Below are 16,320 nucleotides of genomic sequence, written 5' to 3'. Positions count from 1 at the left end.
AGTATCATGCTTACATGTTGCGCTAAAAAGACACATTCATTTCAAACGCGCCCCTATCATATCAAAGAACTTATTGTTGATTTTATATGCTTGGGCTTACTGTGTATTTATTTGCTTCCCCACTGAGCAAATTAGGCACAAGGCCGTTTTTAATGTGGAGATAGAGGGGGGTGGGAAGGGGGGACCAGCTCCCGAGAGGTGGGAAATGGGAGCTGGATAGTAACTGTTGGTATGAAGGGTTGCCCCTACATTGACCAAGGTCAGATATGTGGGGGTAACCCCACATATGGTCTTTGCTAGTCATAGCTTGCAGCATCTGTCGGAACAGATACTACACTTTGATCTTGTCCCCCGTGCTGCCGAAGCGGGAAAGGGGACTGTAGGAGGGCGCTGGAACTGTTATGCTTGGGCTTACTGGCTTGAATTTAAGTTTAAAAAGTAACAGTCAAGTATCATGACGCACTTGTGCTTTAAACAGATACATTCATTTCGAACGCACCCCTGTCATACCAAAAAACCTGGTATTGATTTTATATGTTGGGCCTTTTGGCCTATATGGTTATAAAACTTCTCAAATGCACTTGTGATGTTAGGCTGTTGTAAGTTGTTAACTTTATTCAAAATCGTTTGTTCCTTCTTTCATCGGATTATTTCAATTATTGATACTTATCGAAGATATTCCGAAACAAAATTATCTAAGAACGCTGCCAGGCACATAAAGTACCAAGCCGCTTTCGAGTCCATATATATATATATTCAGACAAGTATTGTTAAATAGCACGAAGTGTTTTTGCTTAATGAGCTTTTTTTTTGGTAATTTTTCAATTTTCGTTCTTATTTCTCGGTCGAATCTGTGCAAGAAAGTTTCATAGTCGTTTTCGTCCATCTGTTTTTTCTTTTGGTTATTTTTTGCAAGTACTTTCGACTGAGTTTCTTCAGTCGTTGAAAGTACTTGCAAAAAAAAAAAAAAAAAAAAAAAAAAAAAAGCAACCAAAAGAAAAAGCAGATTCGACCGAGAAATAAGAACGATAATTCGGAAAATTGAAAAATTACAAAAAAAAGCTCATTAAGCAAAAACACTTCCTGCTATTTATCAATACTTGTCTGAATGAAAACATGCTGCCTAAACAACAACATACACATTATATATATATATATATATATATATATATATATATATATATATATATGAAAAACACAGAAAGAAAAACAAATTAAACACAGAAAGAAGTCATCAAAAACGAGAGCGTTACCGGTTTCGTTCGGATTAACGAACGTCTTCCGAAGAAGTGAATATTTTGAAGTTATTGAATAATAAGATGTTTTCGGCACGTGCTTAACTATTTGGGAAGGTCATACAACGCGTGCAGCAAAGTCGTTAAAATGTGGAAACGGTGGATGAGAGGGAGAAAAAAAAAAAGAAAAATTGAAAAAAGCGGATTTTAATTCAATCTATTTGGGAAAAACAAAAATAAAACAAAGCTTCAATGTATGTGAAAAGGCGGTAGAAATTCACACAGACGAGGACACAGTAGCTCAACACCTGCCCAACTTCTTGTGTTACTATGTTGTTGGCGCATTTATTACATCTCTTGGAAGGCTGCTTCAAAGTGCAGCGATCCTATTAAAGAAAGTGGCCCTTCTCTAGTTCAATCAAAATCGACGATGAAATAGCTTCTTGTAGTGTTCGCGTAGACCTCTTTCTAGTGCAGGAATCCATAATAGATCCCGAGAGATATCATAATGCCCATTGAGGAGGTTGTAAGTCAAAATGAAATTACCGCGTAATCATCGATGCTTAATGGGGAAAAGGGTTAAGTTTTTGAGTTGATTACCATAGGGCACCATTGCAGATATTAGATATCGTGTATCGGATATGGAACAAAGGCCTACATACCATACTCTAGCAGTAGTCTGTGGGGGAGACTTAAAGAGGGAGAAATATTTCAGGAATGAATTTGGATGAAATGCATTTTAACGTCTTTGTCGCACGTAAGATAAAAATGACGACGGCCACGCGAAGAGTGTATATTAGAATTACACACATCTCTAATGACATTGAAAGGCAGCATCTTTACTAGTATGGTTTTTGTTAATAACTATACTACATTTTTTTTTTACACAGTGATCACCACTTATCAAGGCCCGAAAGCCACTCAGGGATAAGGGTTGTTGCAAGTACATTACGTTAGTGTGGAGATTTGATGAAGTGTTTACTTAAGGGGGCGGTTCATTAGGAATTTGTTAACGTTGGACTTGAACACATCCAAGTTGTAGTCCGGTGGGAAGCAGGCAGACGGAACAGAGTTCCACAGGCGTGCAGTTCTAAGAAAGAAGCTTTGTTCATGGAATCCGCATTTTGATTTAGGCACAGATATAGAGCGGGGGAAATTTTTCACAGTGGATTCAGCTAGACGGGTGTTTTTCGTGAAAGATTGGCGAGGGGGGACCAGAGATTGGAGTTCAGACGAGCACCTGCCATTGAAATAACGATAAAACAAGGATAGGCTCGCGACGTCTCTTCTGTGGGAGAGAGGTTGCAGGGTAGAGAAAAGGGCATCCCCCACTAAGCCACGAAGTCTATTTACTTTATATGTCACTAGCGGGAGTGTGTTGATAAAAAGAAATTGGTAGTAGGCAGGCAGGCTCTAACCAGCGACGCGAAGGCGGAAAAGAAGGTGAAAGAAAACCTGACATCTTACCGCTACGCCATGACGCGAGCGGAAGTGTAAAGCGTTCAAATTTTTCGATGTCAATCAAGGAGGAAAAGATGGTGAAAAATAAGTTAAGAATCACGCAGGCGCAGAAATTAACGTCCGGCTGGAGGCCAGTTTAGCTTTCAACTTTCTGCTGTATTTGTTCCCCCCCCCCAAAAAAAGCTTCTTGGACATACACAAACGCGCGTGCACATTTTGCTTTTTATATAATAGATGTTCATATTCAAACACTATAAAAAGCACTTTAAATGTGGCCCTTGAATTTACTTTCAACAGTCGCGTAACTCACGCCTCCACGTATTTTGCCCTTTCCATGAACAATGTTTCTTACTCAGGGGATAGAATTGTTGTTTTCTGATTCGAAATCTTCTCACCTGACACTTATTGTTCGCTAGTTTTTGACCTTAAACTAGTATTTTATTTATTTACTTTTACTGTTTAACTACTTACTTCAAGTGGTTTCATGTCTTGTCTGAAGCAATATTTATAAAAACTACGACCCTGACAGCTACTACTGGTCTGAGTAAAAATGGACATACCTTCACACTCATCAAAATCATTCCAATTGAGGTTTTACCATCGAATGAACTCTAATGACATACACAGGACATTTGATTCATAGATGGGACCGTAGCAGATCCTACCTCTCCGGGCAAGAGAGAGACATAAAGAGAGACTCCACATTTTACTAAGGATCAAAATTTGTGACATTGATATTATAATTTAATGTCATATTGAAAATAACATTCCATTTAAGCTTTGCTAAATATTTATTAGCGAGAAATGTGTAGTACCATGTATTAAATATATATAAAAAAATAAATCTGGCACAAGGCCAAAAAATAAGGGCGAAAGGGTTTTATGTTTTCCTATCAATCATGAATTAAATTTAACAAGTATCTTTCAACACAATACCAGAATCACTCGAATAACAACCTACTTAAGGCCCGAAATGTCAATATATACCTGATGTGAACAGTTGGGGAATCCAAATTTTATGTACAAAAATCGAATGATAAATTTATAATTAAATAATTGAATAAGACCCCCCCCCATTAGAGAATATGGCGGATAAGCAATTTTGCCAGCCGAAAAAAGCTTGCAGGTCCTTCAAAAACTAACTTTATTCAACCTCCAACCTCCTTGAAAGTGGGCCTACATCTCTAACAAAACAACAGATCCGTCACCTAATTAGGTTTAGGGATGAGGATTATAAAACAAAAATTTGGGGAAAACCGGGTGTAGGAAAGGACAAAGATGAAACGGGGCTTGATGACGTCATGAATATACTAGCTAAGTTAAAGGAAAAAAGAAAGATGGAAGAAAACCCTAAACAAGCCTATTCTAACCTAACCGGGTTGATAGAGCGCCTGTGTTTTTTTTTTTCAGCTAACCAAAATCCTTTACCTAAATTATGTCCAAATACGAAGTGCCTTCAATAAGTTTCCAAACTTTTTGTACAGACATTTAAAATTGTCGTAGACTCTTGAAAATTCAGTTCGTTAATGCCATGCCTCATGAGATGACGGGAAAATTTTTATGATTTCAGGTTCAAATGAACAACACAGCAAGAATTGGAATACACCTTACTAAAGCCTGATTATCACAGTTGGTGAGTTTCAAAAATGCAAGTTGGGCGTGAGGACACTTTAAAAGAAGAATATGCAATAAAATTCTGTTTTAAACTTGAAAATAAAATGCCACAGAAACGTATAGAATACTACGGACTGCTTTTGGACCATCTTGCAGGAATCGAGCATCAGTTTTTGAGTGGCATAAGAGATTCATGGAAAGCAGGGAGTTTGTGAAGGATGATGAGATGTGTGAGAGGAATAAGGAAGTCGGAATACCAGAGTTGATTGGCCAAATAAAGAATTTCATCGATAAGGACCGCCGTGTGTCTATAGAGACAATAAGTGCACAGTTTGATGTCAGTGTGGGAACTGTACACACAATTATTTGTGAGAAACTGAAGAGGAGCAAGATTTGCATAAAGTTTGTCCCAAGGGTGCTCCATCCTTGTCACAGACTATTTGACCAATATGGGCATCAAGACAGTTCCTCAGCCTCCCTGTGACTTTTGGTTATTCCCTAAGCCCAAGGAAAACCTTAGAGGCTGTCGTCATGAGACAACTGAGGAGATGATAGAAACCATTAACACGAAGTCATTGACACGCTCACACAAGAGGACTTCGATGGGGCCTTCCAGAAGTTGTTGAAACGGTACAACAAGTGCATTGCAGCTGGAGGAGATTACTTTAAAGAGGGCTAGATTTTCATGTGTGGACTATCAATAAAAATACCCATATGAAAAAAGTCTGGAAACTTATTGAAGACACCCCATATCACTTAAGATCCGCGCAATTCACAGTTGATTGGCCAAATAAATAATTTCATGAATATAGATCGTCGTGTGTTTATAGAGACAATAAGTGCACATTTTGATGTCAGTGTGGAAACTGTACACATAATTATTCGCGATAAACTGACGAGGGGAAGATTTATGCGAAGTTTGTCCTAATGCACCAGTCCACAACCCAATCCTTGTCATAGACTATTTGGACCAAGGAAGGCATGAAGACAGTTCGTCGCCCTCCCTATAGGCCAGATCTACAGCCCTGTTACTTTTCGTTATTCCCTAAGCTCAAGGAAAGGGGCTGTCGTTATGAAACAGTTCAGGAGATGAAAGAAGCTGTGACAAGGATCATTGATATGCTTAAGCAAATGGATTTCCATGAGGCCTTCCAGAAGTTGTTGGAACGGTACAACAAGTGCATTGCAGCCGGAGGAGATTACTTCGAAGAGGACTAGGGTTTAATGTGTGTACAATTAAGAAAAGTGCCCATACGAAAAACGTCTGGAAACTTATTGAAGGCATCTCATATTTTATTTCTTCAAGTCTGTCATCTTGAGAAAATTTCGAAATAAAAACAAAACGTTGATGAATGAATAATGTTGATTTTCCCCTTATGTGTGTGGAAGTAAAGTTATATTGCTGTTTTTGTTTACCTCCGCGAACGAGCATTCACGAACAAGTGACGAATGTTGTTTTCAAGTCCATGAAATTATTTATTTTTAAATAAGAAACGACAGTTTAGAAAATTTTTGGTTCTGGAATTTGATATGATTTGGAAGTCATTAGAATCGGTGATAATTATGCCTCTTTAATTTGCAGGTAACCCCAGACTTTAGTACGTTAAGATGATGCTAAAATAGAAAGTTTAAAAAGTAGATAGTAAAAAAAAAAAAAAAAAAAGTTGTCACTTATACAGAATACAGACCGAGCTATTTTTATTTTTTTTTAGATAGGATTTTCAAGTTAAATTCAATTTTACAATATCTTTTGTGTTTTAAAGTGTTAGGTGAAAGTACAGAATAATATACCACCCCTCTCCATATTTAGAATGGGTTTTTAAATATTAACGTTTAATTATTTCAGCACGGTCCGTATTCTGCATAGTTACCAAAAGTTTTTGAAGTTGTCAAGTGAACTTACCTGCAGATTCCCCGGATACGTAAGCAACCAACGTACAGAGATGGAGAAGTCCAAGAGAATAGCATATCCGTAAAAGTTTCGAAAAATGTTGGTCGGGCATTTTTTTTTTAATTTAAATTTGTTGAAAAAAATCAGCCCCCCTTCAAGTCGTTTTGTTTAGTCTCCCATGTATCACGTTTTTTTTTTTTTTTAGAATCTTTCTCACGCGAGATACAGACATAAGGAAGAAGAGGATGTTATTGAGTTGAAGTAATTAATGACGTCCATTTTTTTTAATATTAAAAAAAAATGCATTGCAAAGGATATTTTCGTATTTAAATAAAGACTTTATCAAGATGTACATAAAAGCAAAGAAACAGTTATTTTATGAAGATTAAAAAATAAAAAAGGATGTAGTCTTGAGCCAGCTCGAGGATCGGTTCCCCTTTTTTGTTTCGTTTATGCGTAACCCCCCTTTTTTCTTGTTTTTGTTTCTTTTTTTTTTTTTTTTTTTACTTTCTTCTATTTTAAAATTTACTTTCCCCGACCGTCATTAAATCTAACTCTAATCAAGTAATGTCCGTTTCAGTTTTTCGTAAAGCCGAGCCGACAAACCCAGCTTCCCTTATCTGAAAATCCATATTAGTATATTACCTTTATCCGAGGTGTCTTCTAAACCTCCCTCCAGGGCCATTACGAACGAGGTGGGCTCCCTCAACCCAACGAGCGACCCGACAACCACGGCTACTATTATCACAACAATCACTACAGCAAAAAGCGTCACCTCTTTTTTTAACACAACTATTATCACTAATACTAATATAGTTGCGATAACGACACCCTCTCCTCGTATTATTGTCGCTCTTGGGTTGATTGTCCCTGCTGTCTGCGTAACTGCTGTTCCTATTGGCTGCAGGGTAAACGGGGGTTGCTCGCGCGACTGCTCTCTTTATCCAGGTAACAGACGACACAAAGCAGAGAGTAGCTAACTTTGGCTGAAGTTGTCTCGGCCCTGCTGATGACCGAAGCTTAGGGGACAATGACGCTGATGAGGTGGAGCTCGCTGTCGGCGTAGATGCTGCAGTATTTGGAGCTGGGTGGTTCACACAGACGGCCATCCTGCTGAGAGAGGGATTTTGGGGTGCTGGTTTCTGAAGGTCACACCGGTTGTAGCGAAGAGAGCTGTGACAACGTCAGCGGTTGTTGGTCTTGAAAGGGAGACGTTTTTATTAACTTTCGTCGGTGGTCTGTTGTTGGAAGCGGTGGGCTTGATATTTTCTGTCGGTGCTTCAGACATTTGGACTGCTGCTGCACTGAAAAAAAAAAAAAAAAGAAAAGTTTATAAGCGAAGTAAATTTTCATGATTAAGCAAAACAAAATATATCCAATTCGCTGTGTTTATCCGGAATTGTCCGCGTAGAGAACACAGAGAAAAAAAATGTAAAAATTCATTGTCACATGTTAGATGTAAGATGTTATTTTCATAATGTTTCGGCCGATGTAACCTTCCGATTTTCCTCAAGTGTATTTTGTGGAACTTCGCCGAGAGATTTTCTCACCTCAACACCAAAAGCGACAAATTCTGAAATGCTTAATTGCGGCATGTTTCTGGTCCTGTGCAGTTCTAGGAGGTCCATCCTCTTCTTTTAACTTCTTTCTTTGAGAAGGGGCTAGCTTATTGCTAATCGCCCGAGGCAGCAGGCACCCTTGCCGGGATAATTGACGGGACTGCCCAAGCATTTTTTGCAGGCCAAATGGCTCCTCCTCAAAGGCGCTGCCATAGCAGTATCAGAATTTTTTGTGAAAATAGCGAATAATTCCACCCCATCTTTCCAAGCTTATAACTCCTCGAAAAATGCAATTCAAGCCCTAATTTTTTTTTTCAATTAAAGGAGCAAGGACCAAGATTTCATTAAAAAAAAAAAAAAAAAAAAAAAACGTGTTTTTTTTTTAAAAAGGTTTTAAACTTCGGACTTTACAGGTAAAATTCGACGAGAACACGATGTCCGTTTTTTTTTAAATTTGAATATATTATGTATTGACCTTTTCTCTTCAATTTGTGAGTAAATAATTATGTACTTATCCGAGTCGAAATTAATTATTATTAGACATTTACAAAATTGGAGGCGTGAATTATTCGACCCCCTGTCTTTCCAAGCTTATAACTCCTCGAAAAATGTAATTCAAGCCCTAATTTTTTTTTCAATTAAAGGAGCAAGGACCAAGGTTCCATTAAAAAAAAAAAAAGAAAAAACAAAAAACAAATAACGTGGTTTAAAAAAAGGTTTTAAACTTCAAACTTTACAGGTAAAATTCTACAAGAACACGATGTCCGTTTTTTTTTAAATTTGAATATATTATGTATTGACCTTTTCTCTTCAATTTGTGAGTAAATAATTATGTACTTATCCGGGACTAAATTAAGTATTTTCTTTGTAATAGACACTGGGGGGGGGGAACCGTGAATAAAAAAAAAAAAACGTTTGTCTAAAATATTATATTCGGTTTATTGGAAAGAACATAAAATTTCACATTGACCCTGAAAATATCGTAAAAATAGAATCAATAGAAAAATTTTGATAGATTTTTAAAATTTAAAAATTTAAAAATATTGAGTTTAAAAATTGAAAAATATTGAGTTCGGAAAATTCATTACTGTTTAAAAAAAAAATAAAAATATTTTTATTACTTTTAAAACAACTGTAATAGTTTATTTTGGAAGTATAATCCATAAAGAAAATAAATAACCCACTTTTAACAGAGAAATTACGAGATTTTTATATTGTATTCGCAGTTTCGTGTTAGGGGTGTCAAAAATTCCTACAAAAATTCTGCCACTTCAATCGCCCTTTGAGGCCCACGGTTGCATCTCGCTGTGGGAGAGAGATAAATCCACATTGTCGGACTCAAGAATAGGTACAAAACTTTAGCCACCTCGTAACTCTCGTCGTGGAATTGCATTCACTAGTAAAAGATCTAGCTAATTTTCATATTGTTTTAAACATCATATCTAAAGTGATTTTGAAGTCTAAATTAACGAAAAGCAATTTTTAGCCGGAAGCATACAGATACACATCTATATTATTTATATTGGAATGTTTATTATATTGAATAGTGGATAAGCATTTTTTTAAATAAATAAATAAATAAATAAATAAATACATCCATATATATATATATATATATATATATATATATATATATATATATATATATAATTAGCAGGGCACCCGGCATTGCCCGGTCATAAAATTCGCTTAAATATAATATTTTGATTAAAGAAAGATTTCGTATTTATTATTATACTAGCCTGGGTGCCCTGTGTTGCCCGGGTGTTTGGAGGTATGTGTTGGGCAAAAAAAAAAAAAAAAAAAAAAAAAAAAAAAAGTGGTAGTAAGCAGGCAGGCGCGAACCCGTACCGCGAAGGACGAAATGAACGTGAAAAAAAAACAAAAACAAAAAACAAACAAAAAAAAAAAAAAGTAAAGCCTTTGCTGATGCCCCATCGCCAAACTGCTTCAAAACGATACTGATCTCGTGAAAATCCGTCGCCTCTGTCGAAAGTTTTAGCCAGAAATACATACATACATGCATACATACATGATGACTTCAACGTCTTGTCAGACGAGTGCCACTCCCTCAGACACGACATGAACCCAAAAATGACTTTTTTTAAAGTCCTACTGGTGAATTCACACGCTCAAGCAGGCATGACACTGAAGACTGTCATTGAGATCAATTATTACATGCTTCCACCATTTAAAGCTTCCACGTATCACAACTTTTCCATCGCCACAGGACAATTTTTATAGACAAATGCCTGAGGGAGTATCTATACACAGATGATGTTACAGAGTCTTAGCTTTGTACGACAGCTAAGTCTCTCTCTCTCGGTTCAAAATGTTCAGATCCAGCAACAAACAAGAGAAAGATAGCCAGCAACAAGTTAAACTGCAGACTAGCTTAATGCGGGTACTGGTCTCCCGCTTTATGTTTATTTTTAAAATCAGATTTTTTTCTCCTAGAAAGGTTGCCTTCACCACGGCTTACGGGAGCCCTCTCCACCCCAACACACACATACACACACACACACAAACACTGACGGTGCTAGTTGGCCGTTGACCCCGAAAAATGGTTCATTCGCCCTTTGGAAGGTCTTGTTTTTAATCCTTCAGGGAGACTAGCCACCCTCCTCACCAAACAAGTCTGGTGGGGAAACCAGTTTAGTCACCGGTAACCCGACCATGAGGCAGGTAGTACTGGGTTACATGGTACCAGTAGCATATGACATGACATACATACATTAATGCATTGCATACACACATACATTTAAACAGACAGGTGATATTTATATTATAGATTATATTAGATCCAACATATAGTAATGATTTAAAAAGTTAAAAAAAAATGACTAGTGCGCCACTACCTTTGTCAGAAAAAGCGCTCATGGAATGTGAGGACTAAAGGAAAAAATAACAGAAGTGAGAGTTACGAGGTGGCCAAAGTTTCGTACATATTCTTGTGAAACATGATATTTGTGTTTTAGCCGGGGAAGATTTGTGCAAAAGTGTGAAAATTAAAAAAAAAAAAAATTAATTTGCACGGTGATAGTCGACCGACGGTATTATGAATATACATGCGTAACGTAATAGCTATTGGTTTATATTTTAATTTTTAGCCTTGCAGCAAACACGTCTTCAAAGCTCAGGAATTAACGTCAAAGGAAAAAGTAGATCGTAAACTAAACGTTTCGGTTTCGATTCTCGGTGATAGCGCACTAGTCAATTAAAAAAAAAAAAAAAATCATTACTACATATCGGGTCCAATATAATATAATATAATAGTAAATACAAAATCTGTATTAATCAAAATATCATATTTAAGTGTATTTTACGACCGGGCAATGCCGGGCGGCCTTCTAGTATATATATACAATGCTTATTCACTATTCAATATAATAAACGTTCCAATAAAAATAGTATGGATGTGTATCTGTATGCTTCTGGCTCCAAATGATATTTTGTTAATTTAAACTTCAAAATTACTTTAGATTAATGTGAGGATTATTTTATTTTTAAGCTTGTCACAATGTTTACAGTTTAGTTTAGCTGACTTTAAACTGCCGAATAAAAAATAAATGCAATTCTTATTTCAGTCACGTAAATTAAGTAGTGAAATCAGTTTTGACATTGCCCGTAAATTTTTTTATTTCCTAAAACTATGTTTAAAAAAAAAAAAAAAAAAAACACACACACACACACACACACACACACACACACACACAAAAAAAAAAAAAAAAAAAAATAAAACAACACCACCACCAACAACAAAACAATCTTAAGAAAATATAGAAAATTTCCATCTCTGTTGTTATATAAAAAGAACTCTGTGTGTCTGTCTGTGTAAGTTTGTTCTCTCTGGACTCAAAAACGGCTGGGCCGATTTTCATAAAATTTCACATTCAAGTACATTATATACTCGGCAGTGTTCTCAGATAGGTTTTGTATCGGAATGTCTCCGGTAAGTATCAATAATCGAAATAATCCGATGAAAAAAGGAACAAACTATTTTGACCAAAGTTTACACCTTACACAGCGTACACAAATGTCTTTGAGAAGTTTTATTACCACGCAAGCAGAAAGGCCCGGCATGTAAAATCAACAGTAGGTCCTTTGATATAACAGAGGCGCGTTCGAAATGAATGTTTCTGATTAGGGCGCAATTGAATCATGGTACTTTACTTTTGCATTTTAAACTTTAATCCAGGCGATTATATACGCAGATAATTTTATAGAATGAATATTAGGTTCTCTACAGTGCAATGCAGACTACAATTTATTGTAGACAAAGTCACTGCGGGGAGTCATGCGAAGCTTTCTCCCGGTGCATCACAATGGGTTCCCCACTAGATTGAAAAATGGACGATCTCACTGATTTTAATAACAATAAAAATATGGGAGTGTGAAACATTCGTTGGTCATCATTCAATCGCGGGTAACATCAGGTCTCCTTGCTAATAAAAAAATAATAAAATAAAAAATAATAAAAACAATCCACAGCAAGTTACATCGTAGACGTGTAACGATAAAATGAAAACTGAACAAATATAGTCGCCATCTTTATTAACTTCAGCTATATTTTTAAACTGGCATCTGCTTGTTTATAAAAAACGTTTTTTTTTCTGTTATAACTTTTATTTACACATGCTTTTTGCGTGTACGCCGACAGGATTTTCTTTTCACTAAAACATTGTTGAAAAAAAAAAAAAATATTTTGAGAATAATGCAAAAGCCCATTTCACTCCAAATAAGTTGGGTGACTGAAACAGAAACGAACCTGTTTTTCTATACCTTATTTTGGGGTAATTGTGCCAAATCCGAGGATAATTGCGCCAACTAAAAATAAGTATTCTTTATATGCATTGTTGCCAAAAGAACACTTTTAGCTAGTTGGCGCAATTACCCCGGACTTCACCCGTTTACCCGGACTTTTACCCCAAAGTACGGTATATTAATAGGATAGGGTGTGTGTTACTTATTTATTTTGTGTGTCACGCTTAAATTTGAGTGACTGTCGTTTAATTGTTATGGACTCTCATTTCTTGTAATAAATAATTTTACAAAGAATTCTTCATAAATTTTGGTTTCAGTTTCGATTACAGCTGATGGCACTTTAGTCATCTATTTTTTTTTTAATAAATAATTTGATCAAGAATTCTTCATAAAGTTTGGTTTCGGTTTCGATTCAAGCTGATACACCCAAGTCATATGGATATACTTTTTTATTTTTGAAATTGCAACTTTATAATATATAAAAATAGATAGAAAATTAACTCTGTAATAATATATACGAAATCTGCAAGAATTAAAATATCACATTTAAGCCTACTTTACGACTGGGCTACGCCGGGCGTCTATGCTAGCTTAGATAAATTGGCCTTTTGGTCAAGATCAAAGTGTAGTATCTGTTCTTCAGATGCTGCACTTCATTTTCTTGTTCTCTTTCGGTGGAGGAGAAATCCTTCACGACTGAGACAATTTTTATTTTTGTACCTTTTCTCCACGTTAAAAAACGACCCTGGTGTCTAACTCTGTCCCGTGGGGAGGCATAGTAAATAGGTACAATAATATCAGGACGTCTCCGTTCACGCTGAACATCTACAGAATGGTAACATCAATATATTACATATGTATGAGTCCCTTGTGGAATTTCCATAGGTCCCGCTAGTTTAAAAATTATTATCTAACTAAAAATAAACAAAAGAAGTTTCTGCTGTGTGTTTGAGGAAACACATTGACAATTGCGCGAGCCTTTTCTAGTCTCACACAAAAACACGCGTTCACATTTCAAGCTATATTACTTGTCATATACATACGCGCAAACAAACATACGCACCCACGTCCACACACGTACATATATTCACGTTCGCATACATACACTCACATTCACGTGTATACACACATGCTAACGTACGCACATGTACACACACATGGTTAACGTCACTTCCCCTTTCAAAGGAAATACACACATGCGCAAAAGACCAGCGGAAACACCTATAAAAGCAAGAGCAATAAGTAGCTTCTCCCTTTTCAGACCAGCCTGCTAGCTGGACGGTCTACAGACCGACAGCGTGCCTTTTTGGCATGCACGCGCACGCGCGTGCCTCACACCACTTGCTACTACATGGGACAAAGAGCTAACAGATCGTGCGTACACTTTATACACTTTCTCTCTCCATGAACTGGATTGACATTCTCACTCTTTCTCTCTCTATATATACAACTTGTCCCAGAGAACACCACCGCGTAGCTGACGGCTAACATGGCGCACAGTTTAACTGAGGGCAACCGTCTATCCTTTGTCTTTGTCTACACGCAGGACTATCATTCCCATTTTCCACTACATCACTCACTTCTCTTCCCACGCGCAAACAAACGATAGTGATCCGAACGTGAGATGAATGCACATTTCCTTTTTCCTTCTATACTACCAATCCCGCAACAAACGATGGTTACACCCGCGCGGACTTGAACACATGTTATATCTAAAACATTCATTCTTTCAACAGTAAATAAACGACACTTTATCTTATCCATCAATTGAGTTTTTGTTTCCTTCAATTTCATTCGTTTCATTATTTTCTTTTGTAACGGGATTAGGATTTATATATCCTAGTCCTCTACACAATAAAACTGTTTCTCTTCGCCGAGTCATAAGCAAATGATCATTCATTGTTTATTGCTTCTGATAACAAACAAAATATCGTTATTAAATAAATATTAAAACTTGAAATTTAAGAAAAAACAAAACGATATGTTTTTTTTCTTTTAAAAATAGTTACCTTTTAAAAGTAAACAAATATTTCTTTTAAACACATATCGTTTTGCTTCCTGAAATTTCAAATCTTAATAATGCACGAATAAACTTAAAAAAAATAAAATAAATATCTCTTGCTTTACTGTATTTCCCTGACAAGAAATTCTCCCCTGCATTTGCACGTGTTGAAATGGAACATAATTCCTTGTCTTTAGAAAAAGAATTTAATCACTCTTGGACTATTTTAAAATTTTCTTTGCAATTCGATACAACGCGTTATATCAGCAGACCACGTGAATTTAGCGCAAGAGCTTTAATTAACTTTGCGACGGTGATAGGTGATACCCATTAGCACCTCATCTATAAGCTTAATATATTTATTTACATACGCCTAAAACATTACTCTACAAACTGTTCATATACAAGAAATACATTTTTAGTATAAAAAATATTTGATGATATTAAAATGTTTATCGAAATTTATTTTAAAAACCTGAAAAGAGTAATTGATGTATGGCAAAACGTCAAAAACCCAAACCATTTAAAAATTAATATCTTAAAGAGAGACATTGCTTGTCTCTTTTAACTTTGTAGTTATTTCATGAAAAGTGCCCGACTGAGCTTCAATCTTTGGTTTCTCCCTGTAACACATTCGGAGCAAGAACTCACATTTCTGCCACAAAGAAGAAAAACTCGCCTTTCTACATCAAGCGAAATTTCCAGAAACAGAAATTCTTTAAAAGACATTGCCCCAGGACAGCTTCCCTCCGGGTTAATATATCGTTTTCAACACCACTGCCAAAAGATTCCCTTTCAGAACCATCCTTACAAATAGCCGGACGTGACTCTGCGAATCATTCCATCTCATCAACTTTGATTTGAGTAAAAAAAAAATGTAATTAAACTAAAAATTATCAGTGTAACTGAATTCGGCTTAAAATACACCGAAAAAAGGTTGATATGCCATAAGACAAAACAATTGAATCAAACAACCAAACTGCCAGTTTGTTTAATCCAAACGGATGACATTTAAACGACCAAAAATATGAAATTACTCTGTTAAAATGTAATTTTCCTTTTCCGGGAGAAAATGATGTGTAAACGAATATTTTCTTCCTGTGATTTAATAAAAGTTTCAAATATGAGAAGTGAACATTTTTGGGGTGTCATGGTATTTGAGATGACATCAGGGAATGTACACGTCAACATTTTGGGAGGGACGCTGTATTTAAAGAGGTGGGTGGGTGTTGTTTTTTCCTTGTTAACTTTAAAGTGAAAGTCCTATTGTATATTATTTTGTTGTTATATTTAAAGCAAGAACATAAGTCAGTCGTGAGACAGCTTACCCTCACCTGACAATGTAAGGATAGGCCAAAGTCTTATTTGGGTCTTACTTCTACTAAATCTCCCCCCCTCTCTCTCTCTCTCTCTCAACTAGTAGCGTTCGCGCATGCGCGTGTGTGCCTGTGCCTGTATGTAAACTCTCGTACAGCCAACACCAATTATGACCAAACCTGGCATGATGATAGTTCTCCATCTAGGGATAGTGCACACCATTTTCCAAGGCAAAGATCAAAGATCAAGGTGATAGCGTATGTATATATACTCTCCTACAGGCCACACCACTGGACCGATTATGACCAAACCTGATATGATGATGGTCTACCTGGCGATAGTACACACTATTTTTCAAGGTCAAGGTCAACGGTTAAGGTCGGGACTTTGCTAGTATTATCTGAAGTATTTCCTGATGTTATCCCACAGAAAATGTTGATAATTGAAAAAACTATTAATCTGATCAGACAGAAACTT

At 36.3% G+C, this 16,320-nt stretch overlaps 1 protein-coding gene across 2 annotated transcripts in view; it reads right to left on the bottom strand.

Annotated features, from left to right (window-relative positions):
- Positions 1–16,320, bottom strand: part of LOC145258091 (uncharacterized) — a 448,867-nt gene that overhangs the window by 116,423 nt on the left and 316,124 nt on the right. For both annotated transcript variants that reach the window (XM_080115832.1, XM_080115838.1), the window contains exon 4: positions 6,214–7,505. In XM_080115832.1, the coding sequence (XP_079971958.1) occupies positions 6,214–6,313 (100 nt within the window). In that variant the 5' untranslated portion in view covers positions 6,314–7,505. The remainder of the gene's footprint in view (positions 1–6,213; positions 7,506–16,320) is intronic.

This window comes from Euprymna scolopes, chromosome 3 (assembly GCF_053919585.1).
Source record: "Euprymna scolopes isolate OS-2025 chromosome 3, ASM5391958v1, whole genome shotgun sequence".
Taxonomy (NCBI): Eukaryota; Metazoa; Mollusca; class Cephalopoda; order Sepiida; family Sepiolidae; genus Euprymna; species Euprymna scolopes.
This window is presented reverse-complemented; position numbering and strand designations above follow the sequence as displayed.